The following is a 20,122-nucleotide window of genomic DNA, read 5'->3' as shown; positions in this document are numbered from 1 at the left end:
CAACCGAGTAGAATTACCAACAAAAAGAAAACACAGACTGTGGTGGATTGAAGAGCGTATTGAGACACGACTCGTCGCACACCAGAATTTTGACAGTGCAGTTATCCATATATAACTGTCATATACTTGTGGACTTTCCTGTATGCCTGTGGTGTCCCGATATCAAGTCCTTGGTGATGTTTCTTGACTGGCTAGACTGGTGGTGGAGACATATGGCTCTGATTAGAAGATCATTTAACCTCTCTCTGTCACCATGCCCAGAGTTAGGAGACTGATTGAATTTGCAGAGGGCCTTAGTTGGTACAAAATGTTTATAATGCAGTCTAGCAATTATTTCTCCACTTCTTGCCAGGTCTGGTAGACTTGTGTTGGGGTGGGGGAGGGTGTGTGTGTGTGTGTGTGTGTGTGTGTGTGTGTGTGTGTGTGTGTGTGTGTGTGTGTGTGTGTGTGTGTGTGTGTGTGTGTGTGTGTGTGTGTGTGTGTGTGTGTGTGTGTGTGTGTGTGTGATGTGTGTCTGTGGCTTGTTTATACCCAGCCCCTTCTTACAGTTCATGATCACTTGGGCTGACATATGAGTGAGTTCATGTGGCACAGACGCAATCTTTAATTCATTAACTTTAATAGAGAAAAACAGGCTTAGTAAGAGGACTACAGAGACCTGTAACACCACCGTGACATATAATGGAGGAAGCAATAGCACAGAGCCAGGTTCCAATTGGATTTGCAATCTCCATTCAAGTGCAATAAACTCAAAAATAAGTGAATAACTGCAGTTATTTGCAGATGGCGGTAGTGAAAATATAATTTTTTTTTGTGATTTCCCCATTTCTCCTGAGATATCCAAAAAGGTTTCAAGGCGTACAGTCTGGACATAGCCACAACACATTTTCAAAATACCCCCAAACCAGCTCCAGATGTTGAGTAATCACTACAATCATTAGTCACAGACAGAAAAACTCGACTCTGCTATTGATGGGGAGACAATTTCCATGTGTGCATGCATACTTCACGGCACAGTAGCCCGAAGACACTTGCAAGTCCTAAAGTGCACAAAAAAAAGAAAAGAAAAATATGACAGCCCTAATTTCCCAAGGCAGTATTTTAGGTCTTATACTTTCCAAAACGCATAAATGTATCAGTCATAGACATATTTTAGAAGGATGACTCTTTTGTATAAACATTCCTGTCATAATACAGCACAGAATCATTTATCACTATTATCAATCTGCAAATTCAACTAAATTTGGCCAAAAAAAAAAAAAAATGCATTTAATTTAAATATACTGTTTATGAGTTTACGGCTGAAGGCTTTAATTTGAAGTTTCATAGGGGAAATAAAAGGGTTTTGATAAGTAATAAGTCCGTGTCTGTGGCCCAGCCCACCCCTCACGGTGCCATAATTAGACGCTCATTCCTCTCAGTCACGCTGCAACTGCGACTCTCAACTCCATCACATCCACCTCTTTTCCGCGGACTCAGTTCTTCTTTTTTTTTTTAAAGGAGCCCTGCCGTTTATTCCCACATCCCAGCAGGAAAAGCAGCATCGGGAAGCCCAACGTGTTCGGACACCTCTTTCTCCCCCAGTTTAGTAGAAATCTCTCCTCATTCAATGGCTCTGTGTGCAGTGCTGCTCTGCTCTGTGTTCGGACTTCTGCTTGGCCAAGGTAAGTTACCTTCGTGTAGATCACCACTACACGTGACGACTTTTGATTAAGAAAGGCTAAACCAAAGAAGGGTGCTGGTATTTGACGTGTGTGGATGCTTTATTGCATGATGACTTCCTCCATGAATTTGAGATGGTATTTACAGTAAGAATCAAACAGATAAAAGACAAAGAGTGAGACTCCGGGAAGTGATTCATTTCCCTTTGGACTAGTTGGGGCATGTGGTACAGGTTTACAAAACTGGGTGCTTCAAAGTGTTGCAGGTCTGCATTTAAGTCAAGTAAGGTACAAAAAAAAAAAAAAAAAAAAAAAATCCCATTATTTTATTACATCACGGAAGCATGGTGATTTTCTTTCTTTGTTTTTTTTTTTTAAATTGTTTTATTTATATATATAACTTACAATGTAACAGGTAATCATAATCTATTATGGCAAAAAAAAAAAAAGAAGTAATTTTTAACACCCAGGTACTAGCTGCACACTGCTGTGACAAAATCCAGATACGTATTTACATACCTTGAAATCTGCAAGTCAAAAAGTAAACTAAATTTCAACTCTCATTCATTCCATTTTGTTTATGCCTCAGCCCAGATTCACTTGAATCTATAAAGTGACATAAGAAGATCACATCACATGCAGAGTGTTAGAATGGAGTTTCACATAAGTAGAGACTTCTCACTGCCAGCGCTTTCTGTACTTTCTGCCCTGCAAGTCAAAGGCTTAAGTGTCATGGTATGCTGTGATGCCCCATCAGAACGACCAGCCGCTGATCAGGACAGGATGGTGTAGACAGGCGGGCGTGATTTATAGTGGAGAGATGTAGCAGGGTCACAGAGGCATAGGATGAGCCATGTCCAAACACTCCTGGTCCTCTGGTCACACATGGGGCAATTTTCAGTCAGCAGGGGCACTTTTCCCTGAGCTGTCTTCTTCATGGGAGGTTGGGTCACGGGTCAATTTGGAGTAAAATTCAGGGAGGTATCAGCCCCAGCAGTTACTTGACCAAAGCTCTCAGCAGTTTGATGGATGGATGGATGGATGGATGGATGGATGGATGGATGGATGGATGGATGGATGGATGGATGGATGGATGGATGGATGGGTGGGTGGGTGGGTGGGTGGATGGATGGATAGATAGATAGATAGATAGATAGATAGATAGATAGATAGATAGATAGATAGATAGATAGATAGATAGATAGATAGATAGATAGATAGACAGACAGACAGACAGACAGACAGATAGATAGATAGATAGATAGATAGATAGATAGATAGATAGATAGATAGACAGACAGACAGACAGACAGACAGACAGACAGAGTGGTTGAATAACATCTATCTCTTCTGTAACAGCCGTTTTTTTTTTTTTTTTTTACTAGTAAGGCTGACAGAAATCTTCAAATATAACCTTTAAGTGCAGCCTTGCAAAGAGATGCACACTCACTTCTGTTATGTCTGGCCAGCCAGCTACTCTGTCTGAGCGGCACTCCACCACTGGGCTCATTAAGCCTTGTTTACATGAGGTGTCTAGACGCAGGCAAGCAGTGTGCTGCCCTGCCAAGACAGAATGGCCCCCACAACCAGTAAAGTCATCCAAAATGGAAATGAGCCCTCTCCAGACAGACAATGCATCACAGAGACAGAGAACCATGGCAGACAACATCTAAACCAGAGCAAGGCTGTGCCTGGTTTGCTTCTTTTGATAAAACACAAAGAAGCCACACAGTTTTAAGGCACTTCTAGTTTTTTTTTTATTTAGGTTTGTAAAGCAGAAGACAGCTGCGGCATTGGAATTGTACGGTGGCACTGAGGTGCAAAACACAACAACAGAAAGAAAATGCAACAACAAAAACGAACAGTCCTGAAGTGCAAAACACATACATATGAAAATAAAATGCAAAAACTCCCCAAAAACCTGTGGTACTGAGGTGCAAACCACAAAAAGAAAAAGAAAACACAGCCACAAAAATGAGCAGTTTTGAAATGCAAAACACAAATACAAAGAGAAAAAAAACCCCACAACATTAAGGAGCAGTCCTGAAGTGCAACTTGCGACCCCAAAATAACGGAAATGGCGTCATCAGCTGCTCCGTCAACTTTAGCTCCGTTTTGGGAGGATTTCAGGCAGCAGCTCTGAGACGAGAAAGCGGCTGTTGCATCAGTATAACAATCACTTCAGCGGTATATCACTGCTGCTATGTACCGATCTCTAGTGGTACGCCACTCTTTTACCGCCGATAGATGTGCCGAAAGCAAAAAACTAAAGCCAGTTAACGGAGTTAATGTTACCCTTGCCACCATAGCCACTCCGACCAATCAATAACAGAAATTCCGTCATCAAAAAGGTCAAAACTTTGATTGATTTTGACACTTCGGCTTTATTAGTGAACATGATCTCGCATCACAACAGATAACGCTCCATGTTGCAGAACGTTAACCAGGCATATGCATGGCATCACATTCATTATTAACCATAGATAGGAAGAGCAGGAGAAAGGCATAACCCCTAATGAGTAACTGGTTCAGATTTTGTCACATGATCATCATCAGTTCTTGAGTTCCACACTTTTTGTGAGCTGTGATCCAAAATGACCGCACATTAAAGTTTGTGACAAATTCTTGGGGAACAGAGAGATGCAGCAGGGGGGTCATGTCCAGTGAGTCGGGGTGGTGGGGAGCTACGATTGTGTCATTTGCGTTGTACGATTGCGTTATCATTGCGCTGTCAGCGGGCGCATTGGAAAACCCAAGTGCGACATCGCTCACACAACTTCCTCAGACACCTCAGATCGTCACAGTAGAGGCTGAGGGGCGACAGCCTGAACGTAGGAGGTGAATTGACGCCGCACAGTGCCAAGAATGTCATAGAAAACCCGCCTGGCTGTGCGCCTGACCCGGTGCGCCTTTCTTCGGTCCTTGGGCAGTGACTTTCCGCCCCTCGGAAGCGTTGGCTGATTGTTATACTGATGCAACATCTCGGAGCTGCTGCCTGAAATCCTCCAGAAGCGGAGCTAAAGTTGACAGACCAGCTGATGACGCTATTTCCGTCATTTTTGGGCTGCAAGTTGCACTTCAGGACTGCTCCTTAATGTTGTTGTGTTTTTTTTTTTCTTTTTGGATTGTGATTTGCACTTCAGGACTGTACGTTTTTGTGGTTGTGGTTTCTTTTTGTTTTCGTGGTTTGCACCTCCTGACCACAGGTTTTTGGGGGAGTTTTTGCATTTTCTTTTTGTATGTATGCGTTTTGCAGCTCATTGCCACCATAGAACAGAGCTACTTTGGAGAAAAATCTCCAGAACAGATCGTCAGGAGCAGTTACAGCATGTGACAAACTATTCACGTCACTTGAAATAAGTATTTCAAGTGCCTGTGCCCCTGGAGAGAAAAGAAATGTTGTATTCATTATTTTGTGAAACCTGGAAAGTTACTTTTTGGATGCCTTTCTCGTTTCAATAAAAATAGGATGTTAATTACTGGAACTATTTAAAAGACTTGGAAGAATTGCTCTAGAAGAGTACACAAACTTGGGTCATTAACACTTCAAAATGAGCCAATAACGGTGTGAGGCGCATATTATCAGCTCTTTGGAGGCAAAATATTTTGCGTAACTTTCAACGGAACATCCAGCTGTTATTTTAACACTTAGAGAAAGAGAGATAGAGAGAAGGACGGACTTTGAGAGGTTCTACTTGGTAGGCCCATGTGAAAAGCTTTTAAAATGCCATCCCATGTCATCCAGCTGCTACAAGGTTTATTGGCCAGAGGCTACTGGGATGTGCCAGACTTCTAGAAGTCAGTAGTGAGTCAGCTAATGTGGCTGTCTAGTAATAAATCCTGCATGCATATTCAATCCATTCTGCTCGGTTAATCATCCTTCGTGTAGTAGCAATTTTTGCTGTGTTTCATTTCCAACCCAGTATCACATCATGTTATAGTATTCAATATACTCGTCAGCCCACTAGAGAATACCGTGTCAGAAAAAGTTAGGCGCCTTAGGATTAGGCACCAAAAACAAAGTGGTTAGGTTGAGGAAAAGATCATGGTTTTGGTTAAAGGTAACACGGTCACAATTTGGTTAGTCTAAGTATTCAAAATACTGGTTAGGTTTAACAGTCATGGTTTTGGTCAAAATAAGTAACACTTACAAATACTTTACTCTTTGTACTTCATCACATGACTTCCATCACCTGACCTCGGTCTTCGACCCTGGTCACATGAGGCAAAACCTTACACTGACACGGTATCCTCTAGTTGACTGATAGATGTATTACACTCATTGGCCTGATATCAGGCTGTTAAACTGTGTTCTTTGTTTTCCTGCAACCAAAATCCCTTTCTTTAAAAAAAACAAAACTGTTAGTCATTGTTTTGTCTTGCCAATACTTCATTATGGGCTGAAGAACTGCGGTTGTACAAATCTGTAAACGATACTCAGGAATTAAGTGTTTTCTTTTAATGCTTATATTGTGTTGTTACAAAGTTTACCAGTGCAAGGACTATTTGTGATAATGTGTATTCCTGCTTTTGCCTCGGCTTGACTATTTTGATTTAATGGTTATAATAAAATTCCCCCCTGTACCTCTGGGAGAAAGCAGCAAATCTACAAGACTGATGCCAGCTATTCCAGATACGTGTCCTCCCTAACTAATCTAACTTACTATCTGAACTTGCTCACTCCTGCTAGACTTCTCAAAACAGACATTGTGTCTCAAACATTTTGTTCAATGCATTTCACAATCACTGTTCCCTATGATTCCGAGCATTTAGTCACTAACCAGCAACAACTCGTATTCTGTTACAGTGGATCAACAAAATTTATTTCACGGTGAGTTTGTTTTCTCCTTTTTTCTCTTGGGGGACTTATTTTTAATAACAATTTGGCGCAGCGATCCTGGTTTGAGACGTAGGCAAAAAAAAGGTCCAAGAAGTTGATCTGCCAAAGCCATTTCACGTTTGGCAGATCACACAAACCACAGACGAATGAATGTACTTGATGTGATTGCGACAGCTGATTGTTTACAGAATCGAGGCATTCCACACTCTCTAATCCACATGAATAAACACCACACAGTTGGTTGCATTCCAGTCAAAAAGCCCCTCTTGTGTCTGCAACAACACATCAGTCATTGTTTTTGGCAAAAAAAATCCCTTAAGGCTGTTTAAATTGTCAGATTTTAAATGGTGTTTTTCCATCTTCCACAGAATCCTGGGCAATTTGCCTGAGGACAATAGCAAGATCCTCTTGTTTGCGTCACATAGAAAAAGATGATCGTTATGACTTCATCAGCAAAACAAATTGTGGCAATCAGCATGTTTTATTTTTGCCAAAAAGGAATGTTTGGCAAAGAAGTAATGCTTAAAATCGTAAAACAAATTCATGCCATTTACTATATTTGACTTGTCATGAATAGCTGGAGTGGTAAGAAACCATTCTCAAGACGAGTGTGTTAAACACCTTGCAGGTGTGTTACAGGTTCAGTGTGTAGGATTTAGGGGGAGCTGTTGGTGGAAATGGAATATAAGCTTCCTAAATATGTTTTCATTCGTGTATATTCACTTCAAACTGAGAGTTTTTGTGTTTTAGTGACCTCAGAACGCCATGTTGTACCACCGTGTTTCTACGGTAACCCAGTAGGGACAATGCAAACATTGGATCCAGAGGGGCCTCTTGCATTTTTCAAGAGATTCACTGCCATCATTGATTCTCCTATATGTTTTGAGGGGGAGGGTGAGGCAAGGGGTGTTCCGTCAGTTGCAATCTACAACCTCACCACTAGGTGCCACTAAATCCTGCACTGCTCCTTCAAGTGCAGATGCAGCAATATATATATATATATATTTTTTTCACTTTATTAATCCCCGAGGGGAAATTTCTTCGCTACAGCAGGGGGGCTCTCGGGGGAGCTGCTGCAACAGGCTGCCACTAGCGCGGCGCCAGGTAACCTGACCTGAGGTGCATGTTTTTGGATATTCCATGTGGGGTCTACACATCTCCTGCAGTGGTAAAGACAAAGCCATGGAAATGTCATTCTTACAGCAAAAAAAAATACCTCAAGTTGTTTTTAATGTTCACAGGAGCTGAGCAAATCTCCATAGAGGACTGCTGTAGAGATGGCCAGAGGCGTGGCAACGACAACGAAGACTGCGCATCCCTCCCTCTCATTTCTGCGTCAACAACATGCAGGTAAGCAGGTGCCGTCTGCCATTGTGCTCTCAGTGATTCGATAAGGTTTAAGAAGGCTGGTTAAAAGACTCACGTGGGGCCTTTTCAGATTCACAAGTCATTAAATACTGCACCTTTTGTCACAATCTTTCATTTTCTATCTGCACCATAGAAGCTCCTGTAGTATTGGGCCTGAGGGAGTTGGCCTGCACCATGTATGGGGGGAAATATCTGTAGGCCCTTAATATGAGATTGCTTTACCTTACTCCCATAAATCTGTAGGCACATTATTCACTTCACGTGAAAGCAGGAAACATTAATAGTGATGGGATAATAACAGGTCTGCTAGTAACCCAAGAAGGTGTGCTGCCACAGGTTCAGGGCCCATAAGCCAGGCAGATCTGCTGCTGTGAACACTGATGGCAAACACATTTACCATAGCCACCCTAAGTGATCCCAAATTTGTCTAAATTATAGTGTGAGGGGAAGAGAGGAAAAGGGCAGGGATTTTGTGGGGGGAGCAGGGTGTATTTAGGGGTGGAAAAGGGTGAGGGGGGTCAGAAGAGGGGCTATTTCAAAATCCAGGAAATACCTTAGAGGTGAAACGCGACATTGAGGGAGGATGGAGAGAGGCAATAACAGGAAATCTGAACGATTACTTCAAACACCAAAGGAGGGAGGGCGGGGTGGGGTGGGGTGGGGGTGGGGTGGGGGGAGAGTACGGGAGAAAAAGAGTGGAGCGAAGAGAAAAAAAAAAGCAGGAGCGCGACTGTGCCCTTAAAAGGTTCTGCAGAGGAGGTGTGCGCCTTGATGTAAATTTGAGATCTACATTAGTTTATATGGAAAGCCATTTCTGGTAAGATTTGATAAAGAGGTTTGTTGGAATTGGGAGAGGAGTGGTGAAGGACGTTTTATGCTTTCTGTCTTGTAAAACTGTCGTGAAACAGAGATCCAGCCCAGACAGAAACAGTTACCCGCCCGCTCTTAACTGATTTGACGAAGAAACAGCGAATGCCAGACAATACAATGAAATCAGATCTGAACTGAAATATTAAATAACAGATATTTTGATAATAGAGATCTCACGTGAGGGGCTGTGTTTGTCCTAAATATTGTTTTTGACATTTAATCAGCTACCGCGCAGCATTACAATAAAACCTGTACAAACATTTAATGCTCGTTCTTTGCACTGAGCTCTATGGTTAGGGTCAGCTTCTACACCTCTATTTATTTTAGATCCTGTTTTTTGCATGTCATCACTGATTTCTGAGGAAACAGTGGACTGATTCTGCCCAGGTTTTGTCATCGACTGCATGCAAGCTTTATACACTGGCAACTGTTAGTCAGCCACTCAGTGGCTAACTGTCACTCACAGGGCATGGCATGCTTATCGTAAAGGGAGTGCTGTGTTTCAGTAATACTATTCTGAAAGTCATTCAATCAAAAAGCCACAGTCTCACCATGAGTAAGGAGATGCGGAGGTGGACGAATGTTCAAGCTTGGGTCCAAAATGTGAGTTTAACTTGGGTCTAAAACAACAGAACAAAGGCCTGAGGGAGTGCTGCTCAACCCTGTTTAAGGCCAGTTATGTCAGCATTGCAAATCACAATAAACTTCCAGTGCCTTCCTCTGAAGCCTCTCAGGATGGACTCAACCCACTCATCCACGCAATTTTAGTGTGACATAAGATCCCCATCAGCCTCGCCTCAGGCTGATTTTAATGGGCTGCACTTTAAGGCAGAGTTTCTTTTCCACCAGGAGATTATTGCTAGAACTGAGAATAAATGCACCACCTGTGTTTTGTGTTTTTTCTTGCTGACAGGATAGTGCAGGAGCAGTGCTGTGTAAAAGTGCTCGAGGATAACATGTGCACCACTGGTATCAACGTGGCCAAAGGACAAGGACTCTGCGATTCTTTATTCACCAACACCTGCGAGACCAAGACCACAAAGGTGCGTTTGTACATGTATGTGCACATACATGCGCATATGTCTGTGTGGGAATGCTTTATGAACCGAAAATACTGTAAACAGAATGAAATCACTTCGTGAACCCAAAAATCTCCCTCCACTCGATCAGTGTACAGTACATCACCCTGCTGGACAGCCAGATTGGAGGCGAGTGATTGATGAGCGCAATGCTGTATATCTCTATGTGTTTTTGTGTGTGTGTGTGTGTGTGTGTGTGTGTGTGTGTGTGTGCCGTGAGCAGGATGAGGCATGTCACTCCAGGGAGGAATGGAGCTTGTTGCTGTCAGATAGATTATAAATTCAGCTCTATCTCCAGAATCTCTCGCAGGCTCACGGCCAAGCACTTTTCCCCCCGCTACATTTGTATTCCCTCTTAACCAAACCCTCTGTGCCCCTAATTTTCACAACCAACTGCACATGAACACATCATGAAGATAGATGCTTGGCAAAAGGCGAGGGGTGCAAGTTGATACATTTTCTGTAGAGGATGAGATAATTGTCGGTGCGGCAGCTTGTCTTCATTTGATCCACTGTAAAGTGCAGGTGGTGGTTTGTACATGAGCCCAGATAAGGTGAATAGGACAAAAACATTTATATGGATGAGAATGATATGACTTCACCCGCTCTCAGGTTTGTCTTGAAGTTGCTTCACTGAATTGCTTCACTTGGAGATTTCTTTGTTACATCATGAAACAAAAAATGAAAATTAGTCCCCACCTTAAACCCTTAAAGACAGTACTCCCACAATGTTTCAGAAAAGAAATACCACAAAAATGATTGTTTTTCTGAAACACTAGTATCAAAATGAGAAAGGTTTCCTAACCATTAAGGACAATTCAGCATTTGTGGGAAATGAGCTATTTTGTGTGTGAATATTTCTGTGTGTTATGGATGGAGCTACGACCAGGAGTTGATTAGTTTATCTCGGCATAGTTTAGCCTAGATTGGCGTGAAGACTGGAGCAGAGGGACATGGCTTCTAATCTGACCCAGACCTACCTCCCTCCACCTCTAAAGCTTAGTGATACCTGATATGTATTTTGTTCACAAAACTGAAGTGAGAAAATTCAACAACTTCAAACAATGTGTGATTTTAGAAGGGTTATTAATGTGTGACTTCCTGAAGTCTTTTCATCTGGTAACCAGCAGAAGCATCAGGACATGCCCCCACCTTTGCTAAGAAACCACCCAGAATACAACATCCCCTAAACACAACCTGTAAACTAATTAGATTTGTTAATAAGTGGTCTTTACAGGATGCAGTTTGTGTTACCTTTTGACAGAGCCACGCTAGCTTTTCCCCCTGTTACCAGTCTTTATGCTAAGCTAAGCTAACTGGCGCACAGCTCAAGCACAGACAGTATTATTTCCCACAGACTATTTTGGTTTCCACATACTACTGTGAGAATATACACTAAATGCTATGTTCGGCAGCTACTAACTTCAGATAGCCTACTGCAGTTTGCTGCTGGTTGGAACATGTAGAGTAATATTTTACGAACAAAGCAGAGACAGTGAGGAAAATGTCTGCATAGCTGAGGGGGCCTGCAGGACTCTCTGCAGGCTGATCACAAGGACCCCATTCAAATTACGCTCCCTTATTTTACTGGTATGATAGATTTTAGTTGCTTTAAATGGAAGCCTTCCCCCCACTTTTGGCACTTCACTCACTCAATCAGCCACATTTATTTCAACTTTCCAGAGTTTGACAACAAAATTATTTCCGCTGCTGATCTGATGGTTAAAGCATATTAAAATATACAGTATAAAGGTTGCATGTTGCCTTTGGAAATGTGTGTTTAGAAATTTTTCAATAAAATATGTGGTAAGGACACAGCCCAGATCCCCTGGTCCTGTGTGTTGGGTGTTGGCACAGCTGCCACCAAATGACTATGGTTGTAATTTTCTGCATTATAAGCCATCGCTCTTTAGTATTCTCAAATTGATTTTCACCTAGCCGCCCCTTTTTTCACATGAAACGAATTGCAAACTGTGGCATGTTAATGATTATTCCTCACATCTATACTACTGTATATCATAGTGTGCAATTAAAGTAGCACAATGCTGAAATCTAAAAAACTTAATAATGAAATTATTGAATTTAGTTGTCTGAACAAGGAATGTGAAATGTGGGTTTAACAGTATATGTTGTCCCTGTTTGCTTTTGTGTCAAATTTTGTAAATGCAAAGACTGGCAGTTACAGGATGTCTGGTTTTAACACGGTCATCATAAGACAAAATGCAGCAATGCTTTTTTACACTATTGTATGGTTTAAAAAAAATCTTTATTAAGTCATACAATGCATATTATGATATGAGTTTTCAAACATAGTGAAGATGCCAGTGAAAATCATGTTCCCTGTAATTTTTCTCTGGTCGCTCTAGAAGAAGAAGGTTCGTCCAATGTTCCGTCTGAATGATGCAGAAAACGAGCTCCATTTTGTTTTCTGTTGTCCTTTCAACATAGGAACTGTACCATACTTTGTTTTGTAAGATGAAAACATTTGTAAGAACGGATGACACAAAGTCTGAGTTAGCTGTTCACATATAAAACATACATTATTTTGAGAAAGCTTAGGTAGGAGAAAAAAAGACATTGTCAGGGTAAGTTGTGGATGTGTGACATCACCTATGTGAAATATATTCTCGTTTGCACAGTTGTGCTAAACTTCCGATTTTATCCCGCTCCTACTGCCTGCAGTTTCTCTAAAACAGTTTCCATTCATGAAATTTCTTGAAACAAAGTGTTCTAGGACAAAGTCAAAGCCACACGTAAAACAAACACACAGATAAAGTAGCTGTTAATCCCTTTTACAGTCTTTGGTATGTGTTCAGTCTTAAAGTCACTACCATCACTGCACACACACACACACACACACACACACACACACACACACACACACACACACACACACACACACACACACACACACACACACACACACACACACACACACACACACACACACACACACACACACACACACTGTTTAATTTCTCGTGTATATCTGCATTGCCTTTACTGAAAAACAACCCATCCCCCCACACGCTGCACCTTTCTCCTCCCTGACTGACATTACCAAGCTGTCAGAATGATTGATTGAGCATGCGTCAGCCACAGGGGATGATGTCATCTCATCACTGTCTGTCTTTATTTTGTTCTCACTGACTTACTTCCTTTCTAGTCCTGTGTGTCTGAAGCCAGTCATTTGGCGTGTCTTCTCATTCAGCCTCCTTCTCCTTCCATCTGGTTAATTGAGAGCTCGGCTGTCTGTCTGTCTGTCTGTCTCTGTCTTGTCAGTCTAAAGGCCGTCTCATCTATTGTGTTTTACCACCCAGCAGTCTCCTCTTCCTTGCCTGCATGTTTGGTTTTATATCTGCTGACTGAAATCCCTGACTATGTGTTTTCTTCTCTTTGTTCTTTGTAAAGTTTTAGGATTTACATGTCTCTGCTACTGTGCTGTCTCATATATCGTGCTGTATTGAATTCTGTTTTCTGCAGATGTGCTGTGACTGCTGTCTCCTGGGGAAGGCAGCACAGGGGCAGGGCTTACGGTGTGACCACCACCTGGCCGTGGGCTACCAGTGCGGCCTAGTGTCCCGGGCCTGCTGCGTGGATGGATCCTCAGGCAACCAGACAGCCCCCATGGAGCAAACAGAATGTGGGTAAAAAATATACAGCCCTGCGTGCTATTTTTTTTCTCAACTTTAGTGTCAAAGCGGTTCATTCATTTTACAGTGTGGATAAAAAGAAAGACAGAAAGAAAGCAGGTAACAGTAACAGAAAGGCTGTGCAAAACCACGAGACTATTTAGACAAAGATAGCCGAGAGAGTGTCAAATACAAGGCTACACTGCCTCCTGGTGGATGCATATGATCATTGCCTGTAGCTGTCACTGGAGTGGATACATCGGAACCAGAAATACATCTTTTGGCTCATGCAGTTGTGCAGACGTAGTTTGTTGCTCATGGGCACTTCAGCAGAGCTGTTGACCTTACTCACTATTGTCCTGCTCCACATAAATATTGTTTCCAAATAATTGCAAACATTATATACTTGACAAATAAATCAGTTGAATTTTGAGTAGAATTTGTTTTATTTTATTTAATCCATGACGTTATGTGGGTATAAACTAAAATGACATTTGTTAATTTTCTAAAACTTTTGGATCTGTGACTGTTGTTGACATTGTGAAAACAATTTATTTCACGTAAAAAATAAGTCAGCAAAACATTGATTTTGAAATGGTCATTACTGAAAAAGACTCAAAAAACACTGCTCGAAGCAATGTTGCATAAGGTGCTAAGATGTATGTTAAGGTTCAAAGTCAGAAAGGAGCAAACAGGCAGAAATCCAAAACAGGCAGGGATTAAACGCAGAAACATGTGAAGCAGTCTGACAACCTGAGTGTGGAGACTGGGAGAATATACACTGACAGACCGATCAGAGATCAGAGGCCGTTGTGAGGCAGATTTAGAACTGGAAGCAGCTGAGGTGGGCGTGGCAGACACAAGACTGAGCATGGATAAAGACTGGGACTGAGGACCTCCGGTCGGTGGCAGGAGTGACACAGGAAAAAACAAAAACAAAACAGAAAAGCAGAAAGTCCAAAACCAGAACAATTTGAGTGACTGAATAAGCATAACTGTTTTTACCTCCCTCACACAGTGCCAAACAAGGATAGCACCTCAAACAATGGAGATAACTCGGTGTTAAGTGATGAGTGCAAAGGTAAAGTAAAATAAGCAAACAAATATGCTTTTCTGCATTTAACTGATTCAATTTGTAGTGATTTAAATTCAGCAATTATGGTTATTAACATGTTTGTGTTGCTTCTTAGGAAAATGTGCTCATTATTGTGTGGAGAATGACACTTGTGCCTGTTTCAAAGGCTATAAACTCAAACCGGATGGAAGGAGCTGTGAGGGTAAAAGGCATTTGTAGTCTTTTCTCATTTTAATGTTTATATTTCGGTATAAGACAGACTCAAAACATATTTAGGTGGAGATGTTTTTCGTTAGTGGACATATGACGATTGTTTCCTCCCCTCCCCTTTCAGATATTAACGAGTGTTTGCTGGGAGCCAGCAACTGTCGGGGCGGAGAGCGTTGTATCAACACAGAGGGCTCGTTCCGTTGCCAGAGAGAGGTCAGCTGTGGGACTGGCTATGAACTCACTGACAACAACAACTGCAAAGGTCAGTGACATTTCCCTCTTATTTGCAGAGGGAATCTGTGAACATGGACCTGTGCGTGTGAATCATGTTTCTGCAGGTATTCACAGTGTGTTCAATTCTGCTCTGATGTCTTCATGCAGATATCGATGAGTGTGAGACGGGTATCCACAACTGTGGCTCAGAGTTTGAGTGCCAAAACACCCAGGGGTCGTTCCGTTGTCTCCCCAAAGTTAAGTGTGGGGCCGGCTTTATCCAGGACGCTCTTGGAAATTGCATTGGTAAGTATCTGTAGCAGTGTGTGTGTGTGAAGTGTTCCATCCAGAGCTTTGCTTTAACCCTCAGATAGCCATCTCATCTTTTGAGAAGTTTCCTTTGAAGACACCAGAAAGAAAATATTTGACATGTTCTATACGCTTAGAATTGTTTTCATGTGCAGGTAATTATCACCTTATCTGGTCAGATAGTGATCATATTGGCGTTTGATATAGCTATTTGTTAAAATGCTTTTGATACATTTCATATAGTTGAACAAACTGAACTATTACACTGCTAATTCATACTGTACGAATATAACCAAATGTAAATATGCTGCTCATACTGTATGTACAACCTACATTTGCACTCTCCAACTATCCACTTTTCCTCTGTTAAAATACGTGGTTAATGCTCACTTGTAATATTTCTGTACTGAAATTGCCCACTGTCCATCAGTGTAAATATTCATTTATAAGATATGGCATCATTAATGTTGTAGAACTTTCCTGCACTTATCTGTAAATATAACCGTCTTTGCGCTTCTGGTTAGAGGCAAACTGCATTTCGTTGGCTTTGTACCTGTACTCCGCACAATGACAATAGAGTTGCATCTTATATATGTTGTAATTTATTCGAAAGCGATTATGATTTCATATTATTTTGACGACCTCCTGATTTTTCCTCTTTCACCATCGTCAGGTCTAAACCACTGTGTCACATGCTAATCAATACATTAACCCTATTTTGGATCTTTCTTAAGTTTTCCTTCGTGCCAGCCTGTGATCACGTGTTTGATTTACAGAACCTTGATTGAAGACATTTCCAGATTTTCCACAGGATTCATCCTCGTGTTTCTAATGCTACCCCAACCTTTCTTTTGGCACCAATATTGGGCTCAAATGGATCCTAATCAATATGATAACATGCTTCTTTTTTTTTTTTTCTCCACGTTATGTTAGCATTGAAGTGGCAGTTACATTTAAACCATATTAACAGGTATTTTCAGTGTGGAGTCGAGATCACCATTCATGGTTTGATCATTTAACACGTGTGTCTGATTTTTCAGATATCAATGAATGTGTTAGCCAGACAGGTGTATGCCAGAGAGGGCAAGTATGTATCAACACAGTGGGCTCGCACATCTGCCAGAGGAACTCTGCTAACTGTGGTCGAGGATACCACCTCAACGAAGAGGGCAGACGCTGTGTCGGTACGACTGAAACACTCATCACACAGACAGGTAAAGCATCTTACCGCCTGAGGCGGATATTGATTGTGCATTTGCTTCTCCACAGATGTTGATGAGTGTAAGGGACCTGAAAGGGTTTGTTCAGGTCATAGTTGTATCAACCTGGTGGGCTCCTATCGCTGTGAGTGTGAAGCTGGCTACATCTTCAACAGCATCAGTCGGGTTTGTGAAGGTAAGCAGGCGGAGGATCTCCTTACATAAGTTGCTAAATCCAAGTGTATCCTCAGCATGAAAATAAAACCTGCACACTGTATGTACTGTCTGGTGGTACTGATCTAAATGTGCATCATGATGATTCTAGCATTTACTGTGTTTTAGATGTGAATGAATGCAGGCATTACCCCGGCCGCCTCTGTGCTCATAAGTGTGAGAACACCCTGGGATCCTACAAGTGTAGCTGCACCACAGGCTTCAAGCTTGCCGGTGACGGCAGGAATTGTGATGGTAAGGGAATTATCTAAATGATGATCACTTACGCCATATGTAGCATTCATGTACATACTGTATGCTATACAGTGTGTGTATTTCTAGTGTCAATAGAAACCCCTATTCATTTCTAAAGCGGACGACCTTTTGGCTTTGATTAAGAACTACAGCTGAAGGTTAGATTATAAAATCCCCGATTTATTTCCATCGTTTTTTCTGTGGTTTTCAAAGTCCACCAGCATTTTCCAAATGGAGACAGACAGGCAATCAATGTCTAATTTAAGAATTACATGACTGTACTTCATCAGACCAGACAGCAATTCTGATGTTCCTTTGGCGCCCTGCTTGCTGATCTGCTCTTATATAAGAAAGACAGACATCATTTTTATTTTGATGTTAATTGTCCTACTATTTGTTTCCTATTATGGACCTTTATCATTGGGCACCTCTCAGTTGTCCACCTTCTGAACCCCCCCATACCCTCCAAAAAAACCAACAACAACCTTCCATTCACTCACATGCAGAGCGTGTTGTACCTGCAACAGTTTATGTATCAACTACACATGTAAATACTTCAGAGGTATGTGTAAACATCAGTAAACTGGGACATAACTGTCTGCAATCATCTATTCTCTGTGTAGATCTGAATGAGTGTGAGAGCAACCCATGTAGCCAAGAGTGTGCCAACGTGTACGGCTCCTACCAGTGTTACTGTCGCCGTGGCTACCAGCTCAGTGACATAGATGGCATGACTTGTGAAGGTAAGATGGAAGCTTTTTAACAGGTACTGGGAGGAAAACATAAATATGATGAAACACATTTCACCTCCCTTCTGTGCATTATAAAGATTAAAGCAATTTCCCCTGTATTGATGAAGTCTCTTCAAACCAGAATAGACTTTAATATATACAGTGTGAGTACGTGTAAACTAAATAAGGTATAGATTTGTTATGTTTACTCTCTGTTTTGACTTGTTTTTACCTGTACCTGTAGATATAGATGAATGTGCCCTGCCCACCGGAGGTCATATTTGCTCCTATCGCTGTCACAATACCCCCGGCAGCTTCCACTGTTCCTGTCCTGTCAAGGGCTACACCTTGGCAATCAACGGGCGCAGCTGTCAGGGTAAGCTGTCCTTACTGCAATGTTATACATGTTTGTGGCAGACTTATGTTGACCTTGGTACAAATTGTCTTTGTGACTGTTTTTAAGTCCCGCTGTTCGGTTTCCAGATATTGACGAATGCTTGACGGGCACCCACACGTGCACGGAGAACCAGAGCTGCTTCAATGTACAGGGAGGATTCAAATGCCTGTCTTTCGATTGTCCAAACAACTACCGACGCGTTGGAGAGACGTGAGTGTCTGAACTGTATCTCTGTTGCACGCACTTCAATGAACAGAGGACGTCTTCGTAAACGGATGTAAGCTTAGATGTGTTGTCTGTGCTTAAAGCTGTATGAGTTGCCAAACAAAAACAAAAACAAAAAATATCAGAAGGCCTCGTGCACATGAACACTCACAGAGCAAAGTCCATGTTCCTCAAAGTTAAATCTGGATAGTCAGTATAATAGTATGAGCTCTGAGTTGGGGGTTACTGCAGTATCAGGCTTTTTAAACCGACCATTATTGGTATGTATGGATCAATACCCTGCATGTCCAGTGTGCTCAACGCTGGAATGACTTCAGATTAGATTTGGCTGTAGCATGTTCTGTTTTTTAGAGATGTAATGCATCTGGACATTTTGTTCAGTCTAATTTTGGCACATGTTCAGTTGAAACTGTGTATTCCCACTCTTGTTTGGAGGCACTTCTTGCATGATCCCACAGAGGGCACCATAACTGACATCAGGCTGCTGAAAGTGATGTTCCTTTCACTGCATGCCATGCACGGCAAATGGAATTCACTCTCTTTCTCTGTCTCTCTGTGCCCGTTTTGTTCTGTCTTGTCCTGCCCCCCCCCCCTCGACCCCCTCCATTTTTCTCTTTTTGCAGTCGATGCGAACGCTTGCTTTGCAATGAGTCTGTCGAGTGCCTGACCATGCCCCTGAGAATAACCTACTACTACCTCACCTTCCCCACCAACATCCCCGTCTTCACCAACATCTTCCGCATGGGCCCCTCCCACACCGCGCCTGACGATGACATCCAGGTTGCCATCACCGCTGGCAACGAGGGGGGTTTCTTCCAGACGGAGCAGATGCCGACCGGCGGGGTGATGTCGGTGGCAAAGCTCATCAACAAGCCGCAGGACTTTGAGCTGTCGCTGGAGCTGAGTCTGCGCCGTTATGGCACAATCACCACATACCTGGCTAAAGTGCTGGTGTTTGTTACCCAGGAGGACCCCAGAGTACCATATAATCCCCTACTAGAATAAACACAAGAGCTACGAAGGGTTACACAACTCTTAAAAAAGGATGTGTCATGTTAACTGCATAATCTTGTGGGAAAAAAAATGGGAATTGCAAAATACATACAAGTCTAGACTGCTGTAAGCTGTAATACATACAGTGATTCATTATCCAGGTTTATCGCTACTTTCACTGTTTTTAATCAACTCAAATATGACTCTGTCCCACACTTAATGGATGTTAAACATGACACGTCATTTTTTTTAATGAAAAAAAACACAACATCTGAAATAAGAAGCACAGTCTTTAGTTCTGTAGCATTTTACATAAACAGCGCTCTCAACACAAGACTTATGGATCATTATTCAAAATATAAATGAGGTCCAACTGAATGTATTATTTTGGAAGGGAGGCATTGTCAAAGTAGTGACTGTAGGTGGCGTTCTAGGTCAGGGTAAATCATAAAATGGTAACAACCCAAGTCTGACTACAACTGAGTGTAATTCGATGATGGTTGCATGATAAAGTCTGACGTTTTGCAGTATTTTATGGTTTATGTGCTGGATGAAGAGTTTTCTATTAAAAGTGAAATAGAAATAACACATGTTCAAGTCAAATCCAGTTTTTGATAATGGTGCATTGTGGGGTTTAATCAAATACAGCAAAGGGAGCAGTTGGAATGTGAGGCCAAATCACAGATGGAGGCATGAAGATTTCCCCTCTCATAGTTTCATGTTACTGTTATTCCAGAAGTTTCAGTGAGGAGGAACTGTAGTGATACATGCATGTCTCCACTCATGCATCGATTTGAATTTAAGAGTACATCCTGTGATCTGACTGAAAGAAGGGTCATTTGATGACACCAG

The 20,122-nt window shown here is 41.9% G+C and overlaps 1 protein-coding gene across 2 annotated transcripts in view; it reads left to right on the top strand.

The window, feature by feature from the left end:
• The first annotated feature begins 1,444 nt into the window (after positions 1-1,444).
• Positions 1,445-20,122, top strand: part of fbln1 (fibulin 1) — a 32,834-nt gene continuing 14,156 nt past the window's right edge. The window contains exons 1-15 of one of the 2 annotated variants that reach the window (XM_069695313.1): positions 1,445-1,664; positions 7,743-7,851; positions 9,653-9,782; positions 13,302-13,461; positions 14,469-14,531; positions 14,641-14,727; positions 14,860-14,997; positions 15,117-15,254; positions 16,298-16,441; positions 16,527-16,652; positions 16,799-16,924; positions 17,548-17,667; positions 17,900-18,031; positions 18,139-18,262; positions 18,901-19,858. In XM_069695313.1, the coding sequence (XP_069551414.1) occupies positions 1,610-1,664; positions 7,743-7,851; positions 9,653-9,782; positions 13,302-13,461; positions 14,469-14,531; positions 14,641-14,727; positions 14,860-14,997; positions 15,117-15,254; positions 16,298-16,441; positions 16,527-16,652; positions 16,799-16,924; positions 17,548-17,667; positions 17,900-18,031; positions 18,139-18,262; positions 18,901-19,282 (2,034 nt within the window). In that variant the 5' untranslated portion in view covers positions 1,445-1,609 and the 3' untranslated portion in view covers positions 19,283-19,858. Of the gene's footprint in view, positions 1,665-7,742; positions 7,852-9,652; positions 9,783-13,301; positions 13,462-14,468; positions 14,532-14,640; positions 14,728-14,859; positions 14,998-15,116; positions 15,255-16,297; positions 16,442-16,526; positions 16,653-16,798; positions 16,925-17,547; positions 17,668-17,899; positions 18,032-18,138; positions 18,263-18,900; positions 19,859-20,122 lie in introns of those variants that run through there. The other variant, XM_069695312.1, reaches the window with a different exon arrangement.

Source organism: Brachyistius frenatus, unplaced genomic scaffold (genome assembly GCF_029030835.1).
Source record: "Brachyistius frenatus isolate BFR_SWC_R1_liver_20210118 unplaced genomic scaffold, ASM2903083v1 Contig_19, whole genome shotgun sequence".
Classification (NCBI taxonomy): domain Eukaryota; kingdom Metazoa; phylum Chordata; class Actinopteri; family Embiotocidae; genus Brachyistius; species Brachyistius frenatus.
Note: the sequence above shows the minus strand (reverse complement) of the source record. Positions and strands in the feature narration are given on the sequence as shown.